Source organism: Embiotoca jacksoni, unplaced genomic scaffold (genome assembly GCF_022577435.1).
Source record: "Embiotoca jacksoni isolate LCO1_2020_lvr unplaced genomic scaffold, fEmbJac1.0.p SCAF_113, whole genome shotgun sequence".
NCBI classification, from domain to species: Eukaryota; Metazoa; Chordata; class Actinopteri; family Embiotocidae; genus Embiotoca; species Embiotoca jacksoni.
Genome location: NW_027185245.1, coordinates 100,017 through 122,824, shown reverse-complemented (window position 1 = coordinate 122,824; position 22,808 = coordinate 100,017). Strand labels below are relative to the sequence as shown.

The following is a 22,808-nucleotide window of genomic DNA, read 5'->3' as shown; positions in this document are numbered from 1 at the left end:
CATCACAACACTTACATTCCTTACAGACTGTTACTTTCGGCTCTTTTTCTGTCTCACTCCCTCATTCATCAGGACTACATTTATCTTTATCATACAGAGTCCCTGTCCACTGTTTTGTGCAATAATTCATTGTAAAATAATTCATTTCTATGTAATATTTATAATATACATGTATTTGTTTTCTTTATGCTGCTGCTCCATAATTTCTTTTCTTTGTCTTTTATTCTTACAAAGCTGACCCAGAGAGACACGTACAAGAATTCCAATCTACTGGTACTGACTCGTACCTGCACGACTGGCGATACATTTTTTGTACCTTAATGTGTTCATCGTCATCATCCATCACTTCCCAGTGAAGATTCACTCTCCACTATCTTCTATTAAGACCAGGTGCCGATATCATATAATGTTAAATGTTTGATTACAAAAGAGATGAAACTGCAGCAAAAATTGTTACAAATTCAATCTTTTTTTATGGAGATACATCTTCAAAACACACACCTTCAAAGAAATGAACACATGCAGAAATTATACACAGCAGTAGCCAAGCAGCACCAGCAACTGACTCCTCGTTCAGCAGTTGCTGTTGCTGCTTGGAGTCCCACTGGAGCTTGCACTGCTCTCCACAAGGTCCTCCTCTTCCACCTCGTGCAGATCGTCCATCACCTCCAGGCTCTCGCAGATGAGTCCTATCTGCCTCTTCATGTGGGCCATGGTGCTCTGCATCCTCCTCATCTTCCTCTGCAGGGCGGTGGCGATAGCCCTGTGGTTCCTCTGTCTGGCTTCGTAGTCCTGCCTCAGCTGCTTGTAGCAGTTGTGCTGAGCCTGGGTGCGGTGGGAGAGGATGGTCCCACAGCCCATATGGCAGGGCTGGCGCCAGTGCTCACAGTGGCGCGCATGGGTCTCCAGGTCCCTGCGGAGGAGCTGCGCCCTGCAGCCCTGGTACGGACAGGGGATGAGTTCGTACAGACAGCTCATGCTGTGGCAATACTGCTCTGAGAGGGGGAAGGTCTCTGCACAACCCCGGATCTCATTCTTACACTGTCAGAGACCATAAAGAGAAAAATTAAGGAATTACATCATTCACATAGATACCAGCAAGGATGGATAGAGTACTGGCAGATTTTTCTCCAGTTAGTTTATTCGAAGTATGAACAAGATTATTTAAGTCATTTATCAAGAAAAATGCCAAATAATTAACTGGGTAGTTAATTAGTTTTAATTGTAGTTTGGGGTTTTGAACTGTTTGCGAAAATATGTAGTCTTCGGTTCTGAGAATATAGTGGTAGGTGTTTTTTTTAATTATTATTTTCCCATGATGTACAGATTAAATGATTAATCAATTAAAAAAGTAATCAATCTGCAAATTAAACATGAAAATACCATTAGCACCCTTTGTTACAAATAGTCACCATGGAAAGGCCGAAGCAACACGACTGTAATTCTTCTAGAGTATCACAGTTAACAAATAAAAGTCTAAGTGAAGACCCAGTTCCAGCTCTATGTCTGTTTCTTACCTTGATCTTCATGCGTCCGATAGATTTGCTCAGCTTGAACATGAGAAAGATCAAGCTCGGGTTAACCGGCTTCCTGCAGCAGGGGCAGGTCTCCTGTCTATAGAGAGCAGTTAACAGTCAGTCTCTAGTCTTTAATTGGAGTGGAGTTTTGTTTATACAGTCACGTTGATCAGAGGTACCTTTTTAGCCACTGCAAGATGCATTTCTTGCAGAAGATGTGGTGGCATGCTGCTCTTACTGGACACCTGAGGACCCCTTGGCATATGGTGCAGATCAGATCATAGTCTGGAGTGTCCACAAACAGCTCCACGTCATAGCCCCCACTCTGTGTCGACACCTCTGGGTCCGCCTGGATGTGGCCAAAATAAAAAACGACTTCATTCTGTTTTTTCATCATCTTGTATTTCACAAGGCCACTATGGATGTGGCAGCAAAGGAGAACAGGCTGTGACCCTTCATGTGCTTAAGTGTGAGCAGTAAATCATTCCTCTACAGCTGCCTACAACCCCTCCACAGTATTTTCAACATAAAGGAAAGACACAACAAAACAGAATTGTTCTGGAAAGTCATATGACCGATCACACGATTACAAAAAGTAGAAACAATCTCTTTGCCAAAATTATTTTTCCACAGAAAAAAACACGAGATAATTACAAAATGTTTACACATGTTTGGCATTATCCTTAATGGCATGTTATTTAATCCAAATATATAATACAAAATACCATGATATTCATATAGAAATATGACCTACTTCAAAGTCCAAGTCAGTTACGCCAAAGATATTAGGTAAATAGCTGTTCACACGTCAAAAATGTATGTTTTTAGTTTGATTACCCGTCCATAAAATTGAAAAATAAACAAACAAATAAAGAGAAGCTGCCGTCTGCTCACCATGTCAATATTCTTTCGTCACCGTGTTTCCATTCCCGGCGCTGCTTTGCTCCATATCGATCCTCTCACATGTCACACACGGAACACACACCCGTGTTATCAATACAACACACACATGAACATTCCTGACAAAACATGAAGGAGGGATCGCGTTTGTGTGTGCGTCAGCCCGGACAAAATGTAAATTATATAAACGCAGGTAAAGAATGGCGCTCATTATGGAGAGCGTCGTTTCCCTGTTGTTCTAGCATCAAACTCAGGCTCCACGGGTCAGACACGGCCTTTTATTCGTGAATAGTTCAAGCAAACCATATTGTTGTGAGCTCTCAGAAAACTTAAAAAAAATAAAATAATAATGCATAGGATTCACTCATTTTACTGAAATAAATTACATTTCTCTAGCATTTTAAATCCCCATAAACTACTCGTTAAAGGGTGTTATTTAATGTCAGTCTATCTGTTTACATGTTGACAATTGAGGTGGGACTGTCCAGTTTTACGCATCGAAAAAAAAAAAAAAAAAACACCCGGCCAATCACAGCTCCGTGCGTTCAGATGACGTAGAATATGTGCGACTCGGCTATCAACATGCGGGGATGGACGTGTTGACCGTAGCCAACGTGTGAGATGAGAAATAAGTAGTTTATATAGCCTGTTGGTGATCAAATATTTAGGTTCCGGCATTTTTAGTGAGCAAGATGGCAAATACTAATCTTCAGTTCAAAACCAAGTGAGTTTGGCAAAGCGCACATGTGGGGCTGCAGCTCTTTGCTAGCTGGCTAACTCAAGCTGGGCTACGGTGTCGTGATGAGGTTTCCCCCAATTAATCGTCATATTTCTCTTCTCTCCTCAGTTATGATGTTCACAGCAAGATCGAGCCGTTTTACAAAGGAGGGAAAGTGCAGGTGCGTTGACGCGTCGGTGTGTCCGCGGAGATTTTCTGCTGTATTGACATAAAATAACGAGATTTGCGAGAAGCAAAATGCCCCTAATTTATTTTTTTTGTCCTGTGCAAGCTCCAAAAACCTACTGGACAAGATCACAGACGACGTCATACATCTGTTTTCACAGACGGAGCGGCACCGACCAACACAACAACTCTCCTCACTTGTCCTTTAACCTCGATATCTGTCTTGTTTTTCAGATCAGCAAAGATGAGAAGTACATCTTTTGCACATGTGGATCTCGTGTCAATGTTTTGGAGATCAGCACGGGGAAGATCGTCCACTGTGTTGAGCACGTGAGTCCCAGAGTTTTATAAAGACTACTTTCCTACAGTTGGATAAAGTTGTGCCCACTGTTTGCTGGATGCGGTGTTAGAAATTGGAATAGTTTATCTTTGCACGTCCAAAGATAAATAACTACCGTGTGCAATATTTTTTAAAGGTCAAATTATAGCTTGTTTGAAACCTAAAAGTTTAAAATTCTGTTTATAACTTGTGATTGTTATTTATTTTTTGCTGTTTGATGTTGAATTTTGTCATTGATGGTAATGTCTGTTTTTATTTTTCATATTTGTGGGTAATGGTGTCACTTACTGCATCTTTACTCTCTTTAAATGAAGAACCGTAAAGGAAATAAATCCTGTACTTTATTGTGCCATGAGCAGTTATTTGATTTTGGTATTCTTCCTGTCCTAATGTAAATAAACTATACTCATATTTATGCTGACTAGGGCTGTCAACGGTCCTTACATTTGAGTTGACAGACTGTAATTGCCATCCAGATAATTGTGATTTACAATTTAATTGTCTTTCTCTGTTATAAACCTAATCATAGTTTAATAATACACTATATGAGGAAGAAGAGCTATTTATTGGTGTTAAAAATTTACATATACAAGTAAAAACGGTATGTTTGCCCTTTAGGCCTCGTAAACAAATATTTCACGTAAAATATGATATTTCTGTTAGTTTCATCAATCTGTTTTTTTTATACAGATAAGTGAAAACTATTCTAACAAATATGCAAAAGGATTGTGATCAGCTCAAATAATCCCAATCAAGTGATTATCTAATAATTGTGTGAAAAATTCATTTTTCCCCAAACTCTGGCTGTAGGATGATCAAGAGGACATCACATCGTTTGCACTCAGCTGTGATGATGAGGTAAGAAAACTCTTGTGGTGACTTCACTCAAACCCTCTTGTGTAACCACAGATGAGCAAACACCAGCATGGTTTCAGTATTTTCAATTATCAGCCTTTGAAACAGCATTCATTGTCTTGGCTTTGTGTCCGTCCACAGATGCTGGTCACAGCCAGCAGAGCTCTGCTGTTGAAGCAGTGGGACTGGAGGCAAGCCAGCTGCACTCGTTCCTGGAGGGCCATTCACACGGTCCCTGTGGCCAGCATGACCTTTGACTCCACCTCTACGCTCCTAGCCACAGGTCAGCTGTGACATGATCAGTATCAGTCAGCATCTACCTGACCTCTGCTACATAGGCATCCTGTGGTTCACAGTGTTTCTCCTCATGTTGTCCTGCAGGTGGTTGTGATGGCACAATAAAGCTCTGGGATGTGGTAAAGCAGTACTGCACTCACAACCTTAAAGGCTCATCTGGTGTTGTACAGTAAGTTCTTGTGTCTCGGAACTACACACAGATTGGAGCTTAAAATCCTTTGTTTCTACATTTCATTTAGCTGATGCTTTTATCCAAAGCGACTTGCAACACACCGATGGTACACCGTCGGTAGCAACTTAGGGTTCAGTGTCTTGCTCAAGGACACTTAGGCATGTGGACGGGAGGAGCTGGGGATTGAACCACCAACCTTCCAATTAGTGTGCAACCCACTCTACCAACTGAGCTACAGCCTCCCTACTTACTTACTAACTAATTAACTAACTACAGTACTTGGTTCTTGGTTTAAAACTTTATACACTCAGCCAGCTACTAAAGTTAGTGAGTCATTCCCGAAAGTGAGGAAAACCAGAGAGACATAAAAATGATGTCTTTAAATTATATGATATAATAGTTTAACAAGCAGACATGTTACAGAACATTTGCAGAGTTTCACATACACTACAAACACCTATATAAAGCACAGACAACGGTATACTTGCCAACAATACTGGTTTTACAGGCAACCAACATCTCAAGTTGATGAAGAAACTGCAGATTTTGTCGTTGAATTTAGTAACAAGGAAGCAAAATAAAGTATTTTTCCTTGTGCAGCTTGGTCCAGTTCCACCCAGACATCAAGCGGCTGCAGCTCTTCTCCTCTTCTCTGGACTGTGGCATTCGGTTGTGGGACCTGCGCTCCAGCCAGTGTGTGTGTGTGCTGCGGAGCCACTACAGCGCGGTCACCTCCCTCAGCTTCAGTCGAGACGGAGGCACCATGGTCAGGTACTGTGAACCCGGCTTCTCGGTAGTGTTTCCAATCAAACTGCTGAAATAGCATTCAGGGTGTATTAGACTTTGTGGTGCTGCGTGATAAAGCTGTGTGTAACTTTGTCCTGATCTTATCTTTTATTTGTAGTTCTGGTAGAGACAAGATCTGTACAGTGTGGGACCTGAAAAGTCGTGAGGCCAAGAGAACTGTTCCGGTCTTCGAGGTGAGACTGTGAAAACTGGAAGATATTGTTGTTGTTGGTTCATGGAAAAACTAAGAATTGTAACATAAATTATTTTTGTAATCTTCATGCGGTATCATCACTGCAGCTTGATTTATGTGTGTGTTGTCTATCTGCAGGCTGTAGAGGGGGTTATTGTTCTGCCTGAGAATAAAGCCTTATCTCAGATTGGAGTGAAGAGCAAGGACTTGCATTTCATCACAGCTGGCAGCAAAGGTTCGACTTTCCCATCGCCTCAAAGATCTAATCTGCGTTGCTGTGCATGAGTTGACTTTGTGGACACCTTTTCGGTATCTCTGTTACTCACATATTCGTCCTTCCCTGTAGGAGTATTGAGGGTGTGGGAGGCCAGCACGGCTCGTTGCATCTACACCCACACCCCCCCCTCCACTCTCAACTCTGTCTCTGAGGACGAGGAGGAGGAGAAAGAGAAAGAGAAGGACGACGACAATCCCCGCACTCTGACTTATCTTTTTCACCTGCCCGCCTCTGCCAGACTGGCCACAGTCACGGCAGAACACAACATACTGCTCTACCAGCTGCCTGGTTTCACCACACAGCAGCAGGTGGGCACCGGAACCAGACATCAGTGCAGTATTTAATAGAGTTAGACTGAAACTGGATGTGTAATGGCGGCAGGATGTTTTAAAGTTGGACAATTCCCTTTCTTATCCAAAAGGACATCAGTGCACTGAAACAGTGAACTTCAGTGGGAATGTAACAATAATTATAAATCATCATTGAACTTGCTGCCGAGGCAAAAAATATGGGGCAGCCTAACATAAGATTTTAGCTCACCTGCCTCAGTTTTTGTACGAACAGAATCAGAGTCCGCTATTCCCCAGGTATATATTGCCCAGACATATATAGACATATAAGACATTAGTAGACATACACACACCTAAAGACATATAGGAGGTACTTCTGAACATTTACAGCTGATGTGCATTTTTGTGTTTTTCATATCGGACAACGTATACGCCGATACTGATATATCTGATGGACCAATGTCGGTCTGGCTCCAATATTTATATCCAGTGCTGATATTTGGAAATGACTTGTTAGACACCTGATAGTATATTCTTCACATGAATTTACATGAAGTATTAATGAGGGAATCTAATTTAAAGCTAACGGTAAATACCCACCTATGTTTTATGCAAGTTTTTTTTTTTTTATGAGGTATGCCTTTATCACCAATGCTCCCTTTGCTGGTGAATTGTAGCTTAATTATCTGGTTAGCAGTTAGCGTTTACTTTAGATTAAAAGTTTTTGATCGAGACATCAGATATGGTACAAGTTGTGACTCTTACATGGGCTTAATCAAATAGAACATTAAGGTCTTTCTCTGCTGGTTGTCCTAAGCTGACGCTCATGTCACTTTGCCGTGTGTACTTATCAGACTTAATGGTCTCTCTCCTCTCGGCTGCTTCTTTTGTCCTCCAGTTTGTGGGCTACAGTGACGAGGTGCTGGACGTGAAGTTCCTGGGTAAAGGCGACAGTCACATCGTGGTGGCCACCAACAGCTGCCAGCTGAAGGTGTTCGAGCTGCTCACCAACAGCTGCCAGATCCTCTACGGACACACGGGTCAGTCACCAGCAGGCGGCAGCACGTGCACGCCTGCACCTTTGTTCATTCATTAAACTGCAGGAAGTTTCTGTGTATTACAATGAGTGTGTGTTTCCCCACGTAGGCAAACATAGAGAATCAAGAGATCAGTCCGTTTTAATAAAATGTATATTAATATTTAACATTACATATTTACATTTACATTTTCAAGTGAAAGTGTAAAGACAGTGTCCATACACCACGGTTGGATCAGGGGAAATGACAGCTTTGAGTCGGGTCTTAGACCACCTGGTTGAGCCAGCTTTGTGTTGTTTAAACGTGCCTTACTGAGCAGGTTGGATCGATGTTTATCTCTGCTATTTTTTTATATGCTTATCTTCCTCAGATACTGTCCTCACACTGGATGTGTTCCAAAAAGGCTCTTTGTTTGCAAGCTGTGCAAAGGTAAGCATTGGAACTGAAAGAGACAGTGTCTATTCATGTAGAGCCGTGGCATGTGGTGCGTCCCAGTGTCAACACATCTATACGATCAAGTATATAAACTGTTAAGACACATTGAAGCCAACAGTAATGTTTGAATGTTGTGTCCACAGGACAGGTCGGTGCGTGTGTGGCAGATGGACAGTGACAGTGGTCAGGCGCGATGTGTGGCGCGGGGCTCCAGCCACACCAATGCTGTGGGCTCCATCTCCTGCTCAAGGTAACACGTCACATTCCTGTAACACACAGGTAAAGGGTTAGGTGGTAAATATGTTTGACGAAAACAGGGGAATTGTTCTTTAGTAAACGGATATTAATAGGTTTGTGTGATTGTGCCCGACTAATGCCTCCCCATGTTTGTGTTTGTGTCCAGGATGAAAGCGTCTTTCCTTGTGACTGGTAGTCAGGACTGTACAGTGAAGGTGTGGGATCTCCCAGAAGACTTTTCCACAACAGGGTCGGACATACACCATCTGACTGCACGTGCCACAGAGAAAGCTCACGATAAGGTACCTGGAAACAAGTTTTTAAATCGATAGCCATTTGAGAAGAGAAGAGTCCAGCACAAAACATTCAATACAATGCAACAGACACAATCAAATAGAACATTTATAAAGGCCCTCATTTACCATCCTTCCCACACATTGTTCCCATTAACCCACAACACCGACACAAAATAAGTAGAATGTAGCTACCACAAAACATATAGTCCATTATTAATAGTAGTAAGACCAATGATTACAGAGATTACAAACAAGCACATTCCTCACACTATTGAAGGGCAGGAAGACATTACAATTAAAAGCAGCAGCACAGTGTTTTAGTAAAAATATGAATACATTATTTAAGGCCTCTTAAGGTGGAATGAATTAATTGTTCTTATGTTAGTGAGCAGATTGTTCCAATTGGAATTTGAAAAATATGAATTTTGGGAACAGAAAAGAAAGGTTGCTGAGTATGTCTGAGAGTATGAGGATATGTATGGTGTTAGATATTCTAATATCAAGATATTCTGGTCACAGTTTAGAAAGAAAGAAGAAACATGCTGCCATTTGTAGCTGATAGCATGCAAGACATGCATATGCATAGTGCGCAAACATATATGCAAACACAAAAATATCTCATGATAGTTGTCGACTGTTCATTAGTGCAGACAATGAGTCGAAGAGCAATTTTTAAATTCCTGCTGAATTGAATTTGCAGTTAAATACAATGAAATATGACAGTAGTTTTTGTCCAAATTTGAGCCCAGAACATCGAGATTGCATGATTGACAGCTTCCTCCTCTTTAAAATCTTGCATGACAAGTTTTTGTGTGACACCCTGATTTGATGAATGGGCTTTGGTCATGCACACTTGTAGCATAAACATTCAAACAAGTAAAACACAGCAGCTAATTGAACACATTTAATCTCTGAAAGCACTTCTACTTAAATTCAAGACACTGCTCTGGAAATCTGCCAGCAAAGAAACAAGTTTTCCTCATCACCAAAAATAGAACGGGAAAAACTGAACTTCTGTTGACACTGGATGAATTTGTTAACCTTCAACGTTTAAAGGAACATCAGGTGTGTTTCAGCTTTTTATCAAATGTTTGTGGTTGCCTCGGTTGTTTTCTTAGATAAAATACAATTCAAAAATTCGGTAAACAAACCGTCAGCTCAAACGGTTTTAGGGAGGATTCTCGCACTCTGACACGCACACAGATACACACACACGCACGCACACACACACGCACACACGCACACACACACGCACACACACACACACACACACACACACACACACACACACACACACACAGGTGAGTCAAGTCTCTGGTGATGTAATTTCTGTGCAATGCGACACTTCTCATAAGGAAGTACATTAAAACTCAGGCCTCTTCTCAGTAAAGGAGCTATTTAAAGTTATAGAGATGATGGGAAGTTACATTTTTACACAGGATTCTTTTCTTTTACACTCACACACTAAATCACACTCACTCACAATGGAACAATTGTCAGTCTGTTCATCAGTAGGTCCTGGTTGCTTAACCTTTTATTTGCTTTATGTTAAACATTCTTTCATCATTTATTTGATGAAACACAATGTAAAGCGTCAGTCACCGCCACGTCAGGTGAGGTGATGCTGGGGGCAGCGTCGTCATTCTCTTGTTACAAATGTGATTTAGATCCTCTCCATCCATCTTTTCTTCATCTCAGTTCTCACTACAATCTCTTTTACTATTGAACGTACTATATTGTGTTAAACTTAAGATTTACTAAAATCTTGCCATCTCCCTCCCCTGCCATTTCTCCAGGATGTAAACAGCGTTGCAGTATCACCCAATGACAAGCTGCTGGCTTCAGGCTCCCAGGACCGCACGGCCAAGCTGTGGTCCCTGACTGGGGAGGGAACCGTGGGCCTGCTGGGGGTGTTTCGGGGCCACCGTCGCGGTGTCTGGGCCGTCTGCTTCTCCCCCGTCGACCAGGTGCTGGCCACCTCCTCAGCAGACGGCACAACCAGGCTGTGGAGCCTGCAAGACTTCAGCTGCCTCAAGGTGGGACACAGGGTTCAGTGTGCATCAGAGTAATGTCTCTCATCAGTTGTGAATTTTGTCTTAACCTGCAGGGGATTTTCTTTGGTGTTGCATACAAATAATTATGTTGAAATGACAACAGAGTAGAAAGGGTTGTTTGTTAAGTTTTTTTTTTCTTTTCTTTTCTTTTCTTCTTCTTTTAAGACGTTCGAGGGCCATGATGCATCAGTTCTAAAGGTCATCTTTGTTAGCCGAGGAACTCAGCTGCTCACCAGGTAACCACAGTTCCTCCTCACGCAAAGCATTTCTCCACAAAGAGAACCGCAAGGACCTATTCCATTCCCACACCATTGCAGATACATTTGAATGCACAAACAGCAGCCTCAAATTGTTTCTTCATCATGTTATCTCAGATGTCTGACTACCATGACACGTTCCTGTGGACTATCACTTGTCTCGCCAGCTCACCAGTATCTAAGATCTACCTACTTCTGACTTTCCGCTCGTGAGTCGCGTGGTGTGTTTAAATAGAACTGTTGTAATTCAACATTTCTTTATCATTTACCTCAGTGGCTCAGACGGTTTAGTGAAGCTGTGGACCATAAAGTCCAACGAGTGCGTGAAGACGCTGGACGCCCACCAGGACAAAGTGTGGGGACTCCACGCCAATCGCAAAGACGACAAGATGGTGACTGGCTCAGCAGACTCGCACATCTCTCTGTGGGTGGTAAGTAGGATCTGAATGATCGTCACCAGTTAAACAGAGCAAATGGTGAGAGGCTTAAGTGGATCAATTAATAATCAATCTACTAAATAGAAAAAAGAAAAAAAATTGCAAAGATATTTTCTTGTCTCGCCATTAGTCTTGCATTCTTTCCTCTTTAACTTGACATAAATGTCCCGGTAGGCTGCAACGAACTCACAAGTTCTCTTTTGATACACGACAGTAAAAATGCTATTCTGGGAAACCAGTCACAAAATCAAAGTCATAAAGGCAAAGTCTATTTGTATTGCACCTTTACGTAATGCAAAAAAAACAAGTGACAAAAACTCGAAACGCAAAGCACAGTCAAAAGCACTCAATAAAAACAGTGAACGCAAACAATTAAAACAGAGAAATCCACTAAAACTGTTAAAGGATTAATGAACAAGCAGTAGGATTTTGATGTTGAAATATTTAATAAAGATTGAAAAAGACCCCAAAAATTGCTGTGACAGGTTAAGGTTGTTTTAAAAGAACTCGACTGGACATTCTGTACACGAGGACACGTACGGTTTTGTTGGCGAACAGCTCAGAGATATTTCACAAACACTGTTGCATCGTCACCTTGGTCAGTATTTGCATCAAATAATTCAGGAAGTCGCGTCAGCTAAATGTTTTTGCTGTCGTGACAGCAAGTGTTGTACCTGCTGAAGTGTCCTTTAGCAAGCTATTTAGTCCAACTGGCTGGTTATTTTTAGCTGACCTTTCACTCTTATTTTTAGCTGACCTCTCACTCTGTTTTTGGTTTAAAAAAAAAAAAAGATTTTTGTCCCTGCGGGGTTCAGTAGATTATCACAGCTAAAGCATGTTGTCTGTTGTGCCCCACTAGGATGTGACTGGAGTGGAGCTGGCAGAGGAGCAGGCCAAACAGGAGGATCAGATACTCAAGTAAGTTACACACAGCATTATCTTATGGATTACAAAGCTTGTTCTAAAGTCACAGAGCAGGCTGCCGTCACTACTCCCTGCATCCTCTATCCTTAGCGTTGGGCTCATAACGCTGCTCGACACGGGAATTGTTACAAGCTGCTAGAATAATACCTTCCCTCTTGTGCAGATAGGCAGTAGTATCATTATAAAATGCAGAATTTAACTGCACAGCAGCTGCTAGTATAAACGACAAAGTCAGCAATTTTGTAACACGTTATCCATGTTGCATTAATCACTCGTGGTCAAGGCTGATGTTGTTGCTTGTTTTCGTCTGGAGATTTTGTCGAAAACATACCGAGTGACAACTTCCATCCCGATGCTGACTCACCAAAACAGTTGGGTGCATTTTTTTGTAGTGTGTGTTAGTGATGACACTGTGGTGTATCAAACAAAAACTCGTTGACATGTTCAATAACATGTTTGTGAAAAATAAAAGATGATGTACATTTCACTTTGTGAAGTCAAAATGCACATAATTGAGTGAAGTTCCGCCGTTGGCCGGCCGAATGAATGCAGCGATTTCCGGTTTAGGTTTCAAATTAAAAGCTCTCTCGCGTTTCATACACAGTCCAGCCATATACTAGGTTTTAACCTGGCCTTTATTTAAAGAAAAAGTCATAGTGCCCCACCGCTGAACTACTTGGAGGCTCTTACAGTTCCTATGATTTATGTAATATTTTGTCAGACCTTATAAACGTGTTGGTATCCAGTTTGGAAACATCATCGAGGACCTACATTTTTATTTGTAATGATTTTGGTCGACTATCCTTTGAGCTAATGAGCAGTAAACACTGATGATTGCTATTTAAATGTTCAACAAGGCATACAGGTGCATGTGTCTGTCTGTGTGTTCACATGTGTCTGTTGTGTCTGAAGGCAGCAGGAGTTGTCCAACCTGCTCCACGAGAAGAAATATCTGAAGGCGCTGGGTCTCGCCATCTCGCTGGACCAGCCTCACACCGTGCTCACTGTTATCAAAGGTACTTTTCACTTGTGGTTATCGTGACTGTCGCCTTGTAAATGTGCCGTCTCTTATTTTGAACGGCTGCTCAAACGAGCATTGATGGATGCACAGGACGGACCCGCAAACAAAAACAAACCCCTGGATTCCACAGTCATGCCCTTTTGTTCACTATGTTTTGTCTTGTTACTGCAAGATGTAAACCATCATAACACAGTGCACTGGGTGGGTCAACACGCATTCAGTCCACAAGTGTCCAACAAAAGGCTGACGCATTCTGGTTTTGTAATACATAATGGAGTGCATTATGCAATGCGAAATGGAATTGATCTCACCCATTCATACTTGCGCTGAATACACTGAAGGCGTGCACACGGGAAGTTCTGCACCCATATCCATTGTAATCCTCATAGACTTGGAAAAGTGATATCAAGGAAAAGCAACTCCTTTGTTTTGGCAGACTATTGCTGGACACTAAAGGTGGATGTTCCTGAGGCCTGATACACTTGTATATTGTAAAATTAAATTTGAAGAGTAACAACAGGCTTGTTTACCAGTAGGTAATACACACTAACACTTAAAAAACAAAGCTGACGTAACAGTTCAAATAGGAGATTTAAATTTGCGGAGTCACTATTACAAGCTTAACATGAACTACTACTGTCCGTCTTGTCTTGTCGCTTCCAGCGATCCGTCAGAGGGAGAACAGCAGCGATCTGTTGGAAAAGACTGTGCTGAAACTGCGACTGGATCAGAAAGGTACCATGTTAAAAAAAAAAAAAAGTCTTGATGTGTGCTCGGTAATCCAAGTGGAAAAAGTTCATCTCATTTATTGGGAAAAATATGTTTCATCCTTGTATATACAACCATAGTTGTATAACAACCAAAACCAGTGTGGCTTAATAACAATGGAACCGGCTATTGATTTCACTCGGAAACACAATATTAGCATCCTCCCCACACAACCCTACGGAAAGAATGTCTGTCAGTGGAGAAATTAAATTGTCTTCTTCCTTCTTTTTCTTTTTCTTTTTCTTTCTTTCTCCCAACCGTTTCCACTATCTGCTGCTCGATAATGGACCCTGTCACGGTTGCGATCCCACACAGAGTCGCTTCTGCGCTACTGTGTCGTGTGGAACACCAACGCCAGGAACTGTCAGGATGCCCAGGCCGTGCTGCAGGTGCTGCTCACACACCTGCCGCCTGAGGAGCTGCTGCAGTACCAGGGAGCCCGGACACACCTGGAGGGACTCATCCCATACACGGGTCAGCCGAGGGCGCGTGTCTGTCAAACTGAGACCAAGAGGACACAGCGTCTCGATATAGCTTTAACTCAAGATTATATGGCCAAATTACACATTGTAAAGGGGCTATTGTGGGGACATGCAAACTGAAGTTTTAACTGATTAAGTGTTTATTCATTGTCTTCTTCCCACAGAGAGACACATGCAGAGGATTGGTCATCTGCTGCAGTCATCCATGTTCCTGAACTACATGTGGCAGAAGATGAGAGTGGCTGGGGCGTCATCTGGGTGAGAGAGCTTAAGCTGCCTCAATACATAAACTGTTTGGTCAACAGCGAGCCACAAAACCACTTCATGGTCAAGTGAGAAAAGTGCAGACGTTCCGCTGTTTAGCTCCCAACGGAAGGATCCGACGGAGATGATGTTATGACAGTTTCGTGTGTTGCTATGGCAATGATGCCACAGAAACAAACTGGTGTGGTTCAATTGTGAACTGTTTAGGGCTGTATATATATGCATAACCTTTATTATCCATAATAAATATATGCAAGATAGCTCTTAAGAGTCTTACACTTGTTTTGGCCTGATTGTTCAAAACCCTGAGCTCAACGAGTGCTGCATTTCCAGTCAGAATCTGTGTGCACTGGTGTCGTGAACAGTAAAACTGATCAATACCTCTTATTGTCTTGCAGTCCTTCAATATCTATGCAGGTGAAACATGACATAAAAAGAATGAGATTACATCACAAAGACTGCAGTTGGATTTCTGTCTCATGGGAATGTACAGTATCGTACATACACAGTTTGACAATGAGCAGCTTTGTCAGCCACATTTTTCCTTCTCTGAATGAAGCGTTGACAGATTACAAAACATTTGACTGTGCAGGTGAAACTGATGCAATGCACAATACTATAATTGATGCCTGGAAACATTCTGTATACACTGTTCAGTTTATGTATCTAATCCATGTTGTCTGTCCTGTTCAGCATGGACCAAGATGAAGAAATGGATACTACACCTCTCGCACACACCCAACCTTTCTTTGTGATTGCCAAGGAGGAAGTAAAGGGCAGCGGTGATGAAAGACGGGACGAAGGCGATGACAGTGATAGCGGACAAGATGAAGATCCAAATCTCTCTGTGAAAGACGAGGAGATCGACGAGGTCAGCGCCTCGAACAAAGTCTCCACCAATGGCAGACGAGCAGAAAACGGGGCGAGCACCAAAACCAACGGCAACCGCCACTCTGACAGCGAGGAGAGTTCGGAAGAGGAAGACCTGGACGAAGACGAGAAGGGTCAAACAACAGTAAAAGTGATGAAACGGCTGCTGGGTTACAATGTCAGAGTTTCGCCAGCTGACAAGGATCAACACACTGAACACAGACGACTGGCGTCTGGAGATAAACACCCAGGAGGGTTTACATTCCTCGGACCATTAGCTGGAGTGACCCTGAGCATGCAGCAGGAGACAGACAGACAGCTGGGAAATGGTGATAATAAGGACAACAGCCGTCTCTGTGAATACCAACTCTCTGCAGCTCAGTACTGAGGACTCAGTACATACCTAAACCAGTTCTTCCATACAGATTTTTGCATAACCATCCTGGTTTCTTCATTCGTTCCCTGGGAAGAAGCTGATAGGAGGGACAGACAGGAGGAAGTAATCGCTGCATATAAATTAGAGCTATGAGTCAAGGCTATCCTCACTCACAACACATGCCACTGTGTAGTTCTGCAATGTCGCCTTGTCCTGATCTACCGGCTCGACCACAACAACGCAGTTTCCTTATGTCATCCCCAAGTTTCCTTGAATAACCATGGAATTCTTTTTCTTATTTTTTATAAATGTTTATGAAATAAAAAAAAACTGTTTGTAATTTAAAAGAGAAGAAGTCTCTTTTTTTTTATAGTGATATGCAGCATTTTTAAATATGAGGTCAAAGCAAGAGTCTTTAAAATGTGACCCATTACTTATTTACAGACTGAGTGGAAACACTGGAAAATTTCCATGTTGGCTGAATGAAGGTTTTGGTCTTTTGATTTCCTCAAACTGTAGGTTAGTAACGCTTCGGTAGGGCACGTGACATGGATTCATTTTCTCAATCCAACCATAGATTGCGGTCATTATAGCAGATGATTCAAAACTTTCCCGTGTCACGCATGCAGGCCCTAGCAGAGGAATTTAGGTAATATATGTATAAACAATATTTTCAGACAAATCAACCAACTTTTTTGTTTTTAAATATCCATCTGCTTTTAACTGGGTAAATTCACACTGCTGTAGACCTGAAACAGCTAATTGATTGATGTAAAATTAATCACTTCTTTTCATAGTCAATTGTAATTTATTATTAATTATTTTCTAGTAAAAATGCCACCCATTACCTCAGCACCAGCTTCTCATTTGCCACAATTTGCTGCCTTACTTTGTCTTCTGTGATTCCAAACTGAGAATTATTAAAGACATTTGAAGATAAAATCTTGGACTCAAGTGAGACAAAATGAGTATTTTTTTTCTGGTATTTTATAGACTTAAAAAAAAGTCACTGACTCATTGAAAACATATTTGCTAAATTTATTGATATAGAAAATAACTCACCTCCTCATAGGATTCCTTATTTCATGACTGAGTGAAAACTAAATTGCTGCATTATTCTTCTAACTTTAGACACGTAAAATAACATTTAGGTGTGAAACAGATGAAATCATTTTGAAAAGTGCTTTTATTTGTTCTCAGATCTTCAGTAACACATCAAGGATTTAAATGTTCAGATTCTGAAGAGTGTACTGTTTATTATACACGTCATATTCTTCAAGTACAGTTCACTGTACATATGTTTTGTCAGGAAATATAACATTCCTAGGATTTACTGTTTCTGCTGTCAAAAGAACAGATGACTCACTCCACGCAGTCTTAAATGCATGCAAGGCACAATACAAGGTTTCCAGTATGGAAAATAACACCAGTTGTAAAGAGGTAAGTTACACATGTCAAGTGTTTCTTGATTAATCAGTGCTACAATCATCAAAAGGGCTACAGTCATCAAAAGGCCTGTACAATGTGTTAATTATAATCTTTGATTTTTTTAAATTTTTTTTTTAATCTTTAATTAAAATAAAGTTATCTTTGTTACTTATAGAAACGTCACCGGCTGGGACGCTGCTCTCTGGCTGCGTTCTTGCGGGTGATAGTGGTACAGCGGCTTAAGATGTCCTGGGTCTGAGGTCTGGGCGGAACCCTGGGTGCCGCGGGCATTTTGAACAGGTTGGGATCGGAGACGCTGTGGATTAGTTTCCCCTCCAGCAGGCTTGTTGGGCTGAGGTGGTTGCTCGCCATGGGCGGAGGCGTGCGGCTGAGGCGCAGCTGCTCGTCGTTGGCGCCGCGGCTCAGGTTGAGGAAGGAGCTCGCCGAGGAGGAGCTGAGGTCATCACTGAAGCTGACGTCGGAGCTGTCGCTTCCGAAGCTTCCCTCGCTGTCCTCTGGCGGGCTCCCGGCGCGTGGTTCCTCCTTTCCATCCATCTCCACCATGATCGTGGGCGGAGGAGCACGCTTTGCGGCGGGAGACGTGGTGACGACGGGCGCAGCAGAGAAAGTGGTCCTCGCAGCAGGGGGGTTGGGTGAGAACGACCTGGCAGGTGCAGCTGCCAATAGGTTTCCTTGGGAGCGGCTGAATTTGGACTGCTGCACCAGATTGGAGGGGGGGGAGATGAGGGGGGATGAGACGCGCCTGTCCTGGTGGTGGGGTGTCAGGTGGCTATGAGGGTAGTTGTGGGGCTGCAGGTACATGGTAGGGATGTAACCTACTTCCCCTTTGTATCTGTTACAAGACAAGAGCAGAGGCGGCTCAGATATTTAGCCTACTAAAGTAAAAGTACCAATATAGCAATGTAAAAATAGGTGTAGCCAGTTTGAACTACTATAAACAGTTTTATTTACAAGTACAGCAGATAAATCGGATGGGTCGTCAGATGACTACCGGGAGAGAAAGGAAGAAAAAACCAAGTTCTGATCCACAAATCTCTCCGTCTTTGGTCTTCTTTAATCTTTGGATCGCCGGAACGTTTATTGAAATGAAACCACTTACTTAGTGGAGCTGTTAACAACTCATAGACATCTGAAATGTGACCCTGACTACAAACGACTGTTTATAAGACGTCAGAAGACAAACCACTGGTTTGATCTTTAACGATGTGTTGAATTTTAAAAGCTTGTTATATTATCCATCATGTCAAGTCTTCATCTTATAAGTAACTAAAGCTGTCAGATAAATGGAGTGGAGTAAGTACAAGATTTCCTTCTGAAATGTGTTAGACTGGAACTATAAAGTAACACGAGTCAATGCACATCCTTTAATTACATCCACAAACTGGCTTTTTTGGCTCTTTGACAGTTACAGAAGCTCAGTGGCCCCACAAGCTCATCCCGGTTAAACAATATAGTAGCCAGATGTAAAAGTTTCAGTTGAACTACCTTATGAGCCACCAGCCATTGTCAGACTTCTGCAGGACCTCCACCACCGCGCCGATGTTGACGTTGATCTCGTCATCTTTGGTGGCCTTGTAGGTCTTCACTGCACTGTAAAGCATTCCTGGGGGTGAAATGAATGACTTTAAATGTGTCATGTTGTATCCTGGCTGACAATTCACTCACTATGGTAATAATAATAAAAAAAAAAAGTATGCTTTCTGTCAAGTAGGCAAATAATCTAAGTGTCTTTTAAGGGTAGGCTACAGCAAAAACATGGGCGTACCTCTTTCGGGAATACTGTCTATCTCATCATCATCATCACCATCATCATCATCTATCTTCTCCAGGTACGGCGCAGGAAACCAGGCCATTTGCTTGTTCTCCTTCTCCACAAGCCACCACCCTAAACCAACACAAACTCGCATCAGACTGGTCCCCGAGTGCGTTTGCGGCCCCTACAAATGTTGTTGAGAAACTGACTGAGGCCTGTTTGCTCACCTGCTTTGTCTTTAATCAGTACGTCCACATTTTCATCCACAACCACTTTGAAAGGTTTGTTCTTGGTGTCTTTGGTCTCATATGGGGCCACACATCTGTATGTCTCCGTGACAAATGGCTGGGTTACGTTGCCTCCATCGTTCCTGATTTCATTTTCTGAGGGCATGATCATGATGCTGAGGAGATGAGACAAGAGATTAGCACTGAGGTAAATACACCGCAGACAAAACAGAGATAGTGTATGTCTCTCAAGTCAGTTTCATGTATCTATCTTCTAGTTTATATCCAGTTCGTTGTGCAGTCACAAGGCTGCACCTTTCATAGTTATGACGTCATGTGGTTTTATCTGCGCTGGCTGCAGGGGAAGGTGAATGAGGCAAACATAAATTCATCTTTGAGTCTCTTTGTATTTTACACCCTCTCATCTGCAGGATGTGTGTTATTCATTTCTTGTACATATTTTTGCTAAAAAAAAAAAAATCTACCATATTCATGTAAATAGACATTTTAAAATGGTTGAGGAAGATTTTCTCAGTCTTTCTTCGTCATTTTGAAAACTTAGAAGCCAGTCTCAAAGCCCCCTGAATTTAGGAATCATATCAAAATGATAAGATAATTGGAAAATATATGAAAAGTGTTACCGGTAACCTTTGATTCAAGCAAAATGGATATAGAAGAAGGTGCGGTGTTTGTATCTCCCCGTTATCATGGAAGTTTTGTTGAATCAGCTTTGATGGATGATTCATGCTATTTTCTTTTTGGCTGCTATTTTCAGTTTTTGGTTAGAATGACAATTTACTTCGCTGCGGAGCTCACGCAGGAACGGAGGTCAAAATGATGTTGTTGTAATTGTTAGTAATAAATCATTAGCCCACCTGTTCTTGGCAAACTCCGGCTGCATGTCCTGGTCGCTAGGGTGGAAGAACCGGATGAGGTCTGCGGACTGAGAGACTCGTGGGTCGCAGCTCAGAAGCTCATTACAATATTTCTGCAAATTCTTTAAGCGCACCAGTGACTTGGTGGGGCCCTTCTTCCGACCGATTGGCTTTATCTTTTTGTCTGAAAGCACACAGGACATGTTCAGTCATCAGACCACCAGCCTGTTCCTGAATATTAGTATTTAGCTGTAAATAACACACAAACCTTGAAATGTGGGGATGATTCTGTCTGATTTTTTCAGTTTACTTGCAGGTGGGAATGCGTTCTTCATTTGTTTCTGGAATAAACAATTTGAGTTACAAATGTGTTGTTGAAATGCAAAAGCCAAAGTGTAAGGCATCACAGTGTTTTATACTCACGTGCATTTTCTTGAAATCCTGAAGGCTTCTATAAACTAAAATGTCATTCTGGTCTGACCAAAGCACAGAGGTCAAGTACATCTGGGAAAGGAAATGCAGAATTCATTATGTTGCAAAAGTTAAGCGTCAGTTGTAATTGTCTCCTCTCCTAAAAATGAGACACTCTTTAAGAAAAGAAGGGGAAAGCGCCATCTGTGCTTACTTTGATCTTCTCCTTGTGCATGACTCCAACTAAACGGACGCTGATAGGATACCGCTCGACCTCCATGGTCAAAGGACAGACGGGCAGTTGTGAGCAACAACACAAAGCCTCTCAGCCTCAGCCAGGTTTGGGAATGAGGCAGGGAGGCTCTGCAGGTGAATTTATAATGCATTCACCAGAGCAGGTGTGGCTGTGAGTCACGTAGAACACCCACAGGTGGGAAATCTCTCATTGTCTACCTGCTGGAAATTCCTGCATTGCTCTAAAACGGTGTGTGTGGCATTTAACATTACAGCCTGCGTCAAAGTGATAAAGTGTCACTGGTTGGTGAAATCTTTGTTCTAAATTAGGGCTCCGGTGTGGGACAATATGCAACCAATCTGGACCAAAGGCGCACGCACACACACACACACACACACGCACACACGCACGCACGCACACACACACACACACACACACACACACACACACACACACACAACACACTCACTCACTCACTCACTCATTAAACCCGCTCTCAGTCCATCTCCCAGCAACAGAGGGAGATTACGTAATTCTTGTTTTTCTCTTAACGCCTCTGTTCTTTTATTCAGGCCTGCCACATCATAAGGTGTCAGATTTCAGATTCCTTTTTTTTTTTTTTTTTTTTATTAGTTGGTGGTTCATTTCTTGCTAGATAGAAAATAGAAGAAACACGCTTTTGCTTCATGGTGAAATGTAATAAAAGTACAAACAGACAAGAAATAAGAGCAGGAAAAAAATGAAAGAGACAATGGACAAAGGAATAGATATTCAATGAAAGCAAAGAATAACAGGATCTTTTCCTGTCCCCTGCAGTCACAAGTGCGCTTAACGGAATAAAAGTGGTAAAAATGTGTTCCCAACATTGTGCTTGGAATTACAGTTTGTATGCCATGCCATACAGATGGATTGATGTGATTGAAGGTTGATTTTGTTTTTTTCCTTTCAAAATGTAACAAATATTCCAATTTGCAGCCACTGAAGCAAAACAAATAAAGTGATGAAATCAATCAAATGTTTTAAAACAAGTAGGGCATTACACTATATTAAACAATTTTGGGACTGTGTTTTTTATGGGTTTTTGTTTACTATTTTACACATTGAAATGCATTGTAAGCACTGATCACATTTGTTCTCAAGAAAGCCACGATCGTCAAAGCCTGATGAGGAAGTTGCTGCGCACATTTTATTTAGATATCTCCTTCCATCTGTTGTCCCTTTCTTCAGCCTCCACTACCTTAGCAGCGGCACGTACACCAAACACGAGTCACATTTATCATTTATTGATCATTGACAAATATGTGCTGTATGCGCAGCCTGCTGGTTACCATATAACAGAATTCCCCCCCCCCCATTTTTTTTTTTTTTTCAAAGTTTCACAGCACATGTCTTTGACGAAATAAAATAAATAAATAAATTTTAAAAAAGCAACATTGTTAATGTAACACTGCCTTTGGTCTCTAATAATTTAAAGTACATCTCACTTTAGGTGCACTCGTAACATTTGACACTAAAACTACAAGTATAAAAATGACCTCAGAATTTTTAACCCCGGCATTTGAAACTTGTGTTTAATCTGACCTGATAAAAGAAGACCATAGTTCACAGGCATTTATTGGAAATATGCTGACAATGTTTTTTTTTTTTTTACATTGATGTGTGTAGGTCCTCTAACCAGCGGTGCTGTGGCTACATCTTTTGGTTGAGACCTTGGCACGTGTAAAAGCAACTGTTAGGAAAAATAGTAACTCATTGTCAGTGTGTAAATTAAGTTACTGCTACTTGTGCAAAGTTTCCGTTAGTCTATGCATAAAACTTGAGATGAAATGTCTCGTACTGCATACACATTCCACGAGTTCCTCTCTTGCA

General features: G+C 41.8%; 3 protein-coding genes across 3 annotated transcripts; 1 reads left to right on the top strand and 2 right to left on the bottom strand.

Annotated features, from left to right (window-relative positions):
• Positions 1-448: 448 nt before the first annotated feature.
• On the bottom strand, positions 449-2,827 carry rnf151 (ring finger protein 151). The gene is made up of 4 exons (XM_069143698.1): positions 2,412-2,827; positions 1,697-1,866; positions 1,518-1,614; positions 449-1,041 (listed from the first exon to the last, which is right to left on the bottom strand). Exons 1-4 carry the CDS (start codon positions 2,412-2,414, stop codon positions 574-576), a joined length of 738 nt encoding a protein of 245 aa, XP_068999799.1. The 5' UTR covers positions 2,415-2,827; the 3' UTR covers positions 449-573.
• A 165-nt stretch (positions 2,828-2,992) lies between these two features.
• Positions 2,993-16,931, top strand: tbl3 (transducin beta like 3). The gene is made up of 23 exons (XM_069143719.1): positions 2,993-3,141; positions 3,265-3,316; positions 3,556-3,651; positions 4,472-4,519; positions 4,658-4,799; positions 4,898-4,982; positions 5,586-5,756; positions 5,890-5,965; positions 6,103-6,199; positions 6,311-6,549; positions 7,430-7,571; positions 7,939-7,997; positions 8,147-8,253; positions 8,407-8,542; positions 10,333-10,572; positions 10,756-10,826; positions 11,122-11,278; positions 12,144-12,202; positions 13,121-13,224; positions 13,893-13,964; positions 14,313-14,471; positions 14,644-14,737; positions 15,437-16,931. Exons 1-23 carry the CDS (start codon positions 3,110-3,112, stop codon positions 15,999-16,001), a joined length of 3,003 nt encoding a protein of 1,000 aa, XP_068999820.1. The 5' UTR covers positions 2,993-3,109; the 3' UTR covers positions 16,002-16,931.
• A 226-nt stretch (positions 16,932-17,157) lies between these two features.
• Positions 17,158-21,031, bottom strand: noxo1a (NADPH oxidase organizer 1a). The gene is made up of 8 exons (XM_069143716.1): positions 20,919-21,031; positions 20,717-20,797; positions 20,562-20,634; positions 20,294-20,477; positions 19,419-19,594; positions 19,204-19,323; positions 18,924-19,041; positions 17,158-18,270 (listed from the first exon to the last, which is right to left on the bottom strand). Exons 1-8 carry the CDS (start codon positions 20,982-20,984, stop codon positions 17,598-17,600), a joined length of 1,491 nt encoding a protein of 496 aa, XP_068999817.1. The 5' UTR covers positions 20,985-21,031; the 3' UTR covers positions 17,158-17,597.
• Positions 21,032-22,808: the final 1,777 nt, after the last annotated feature.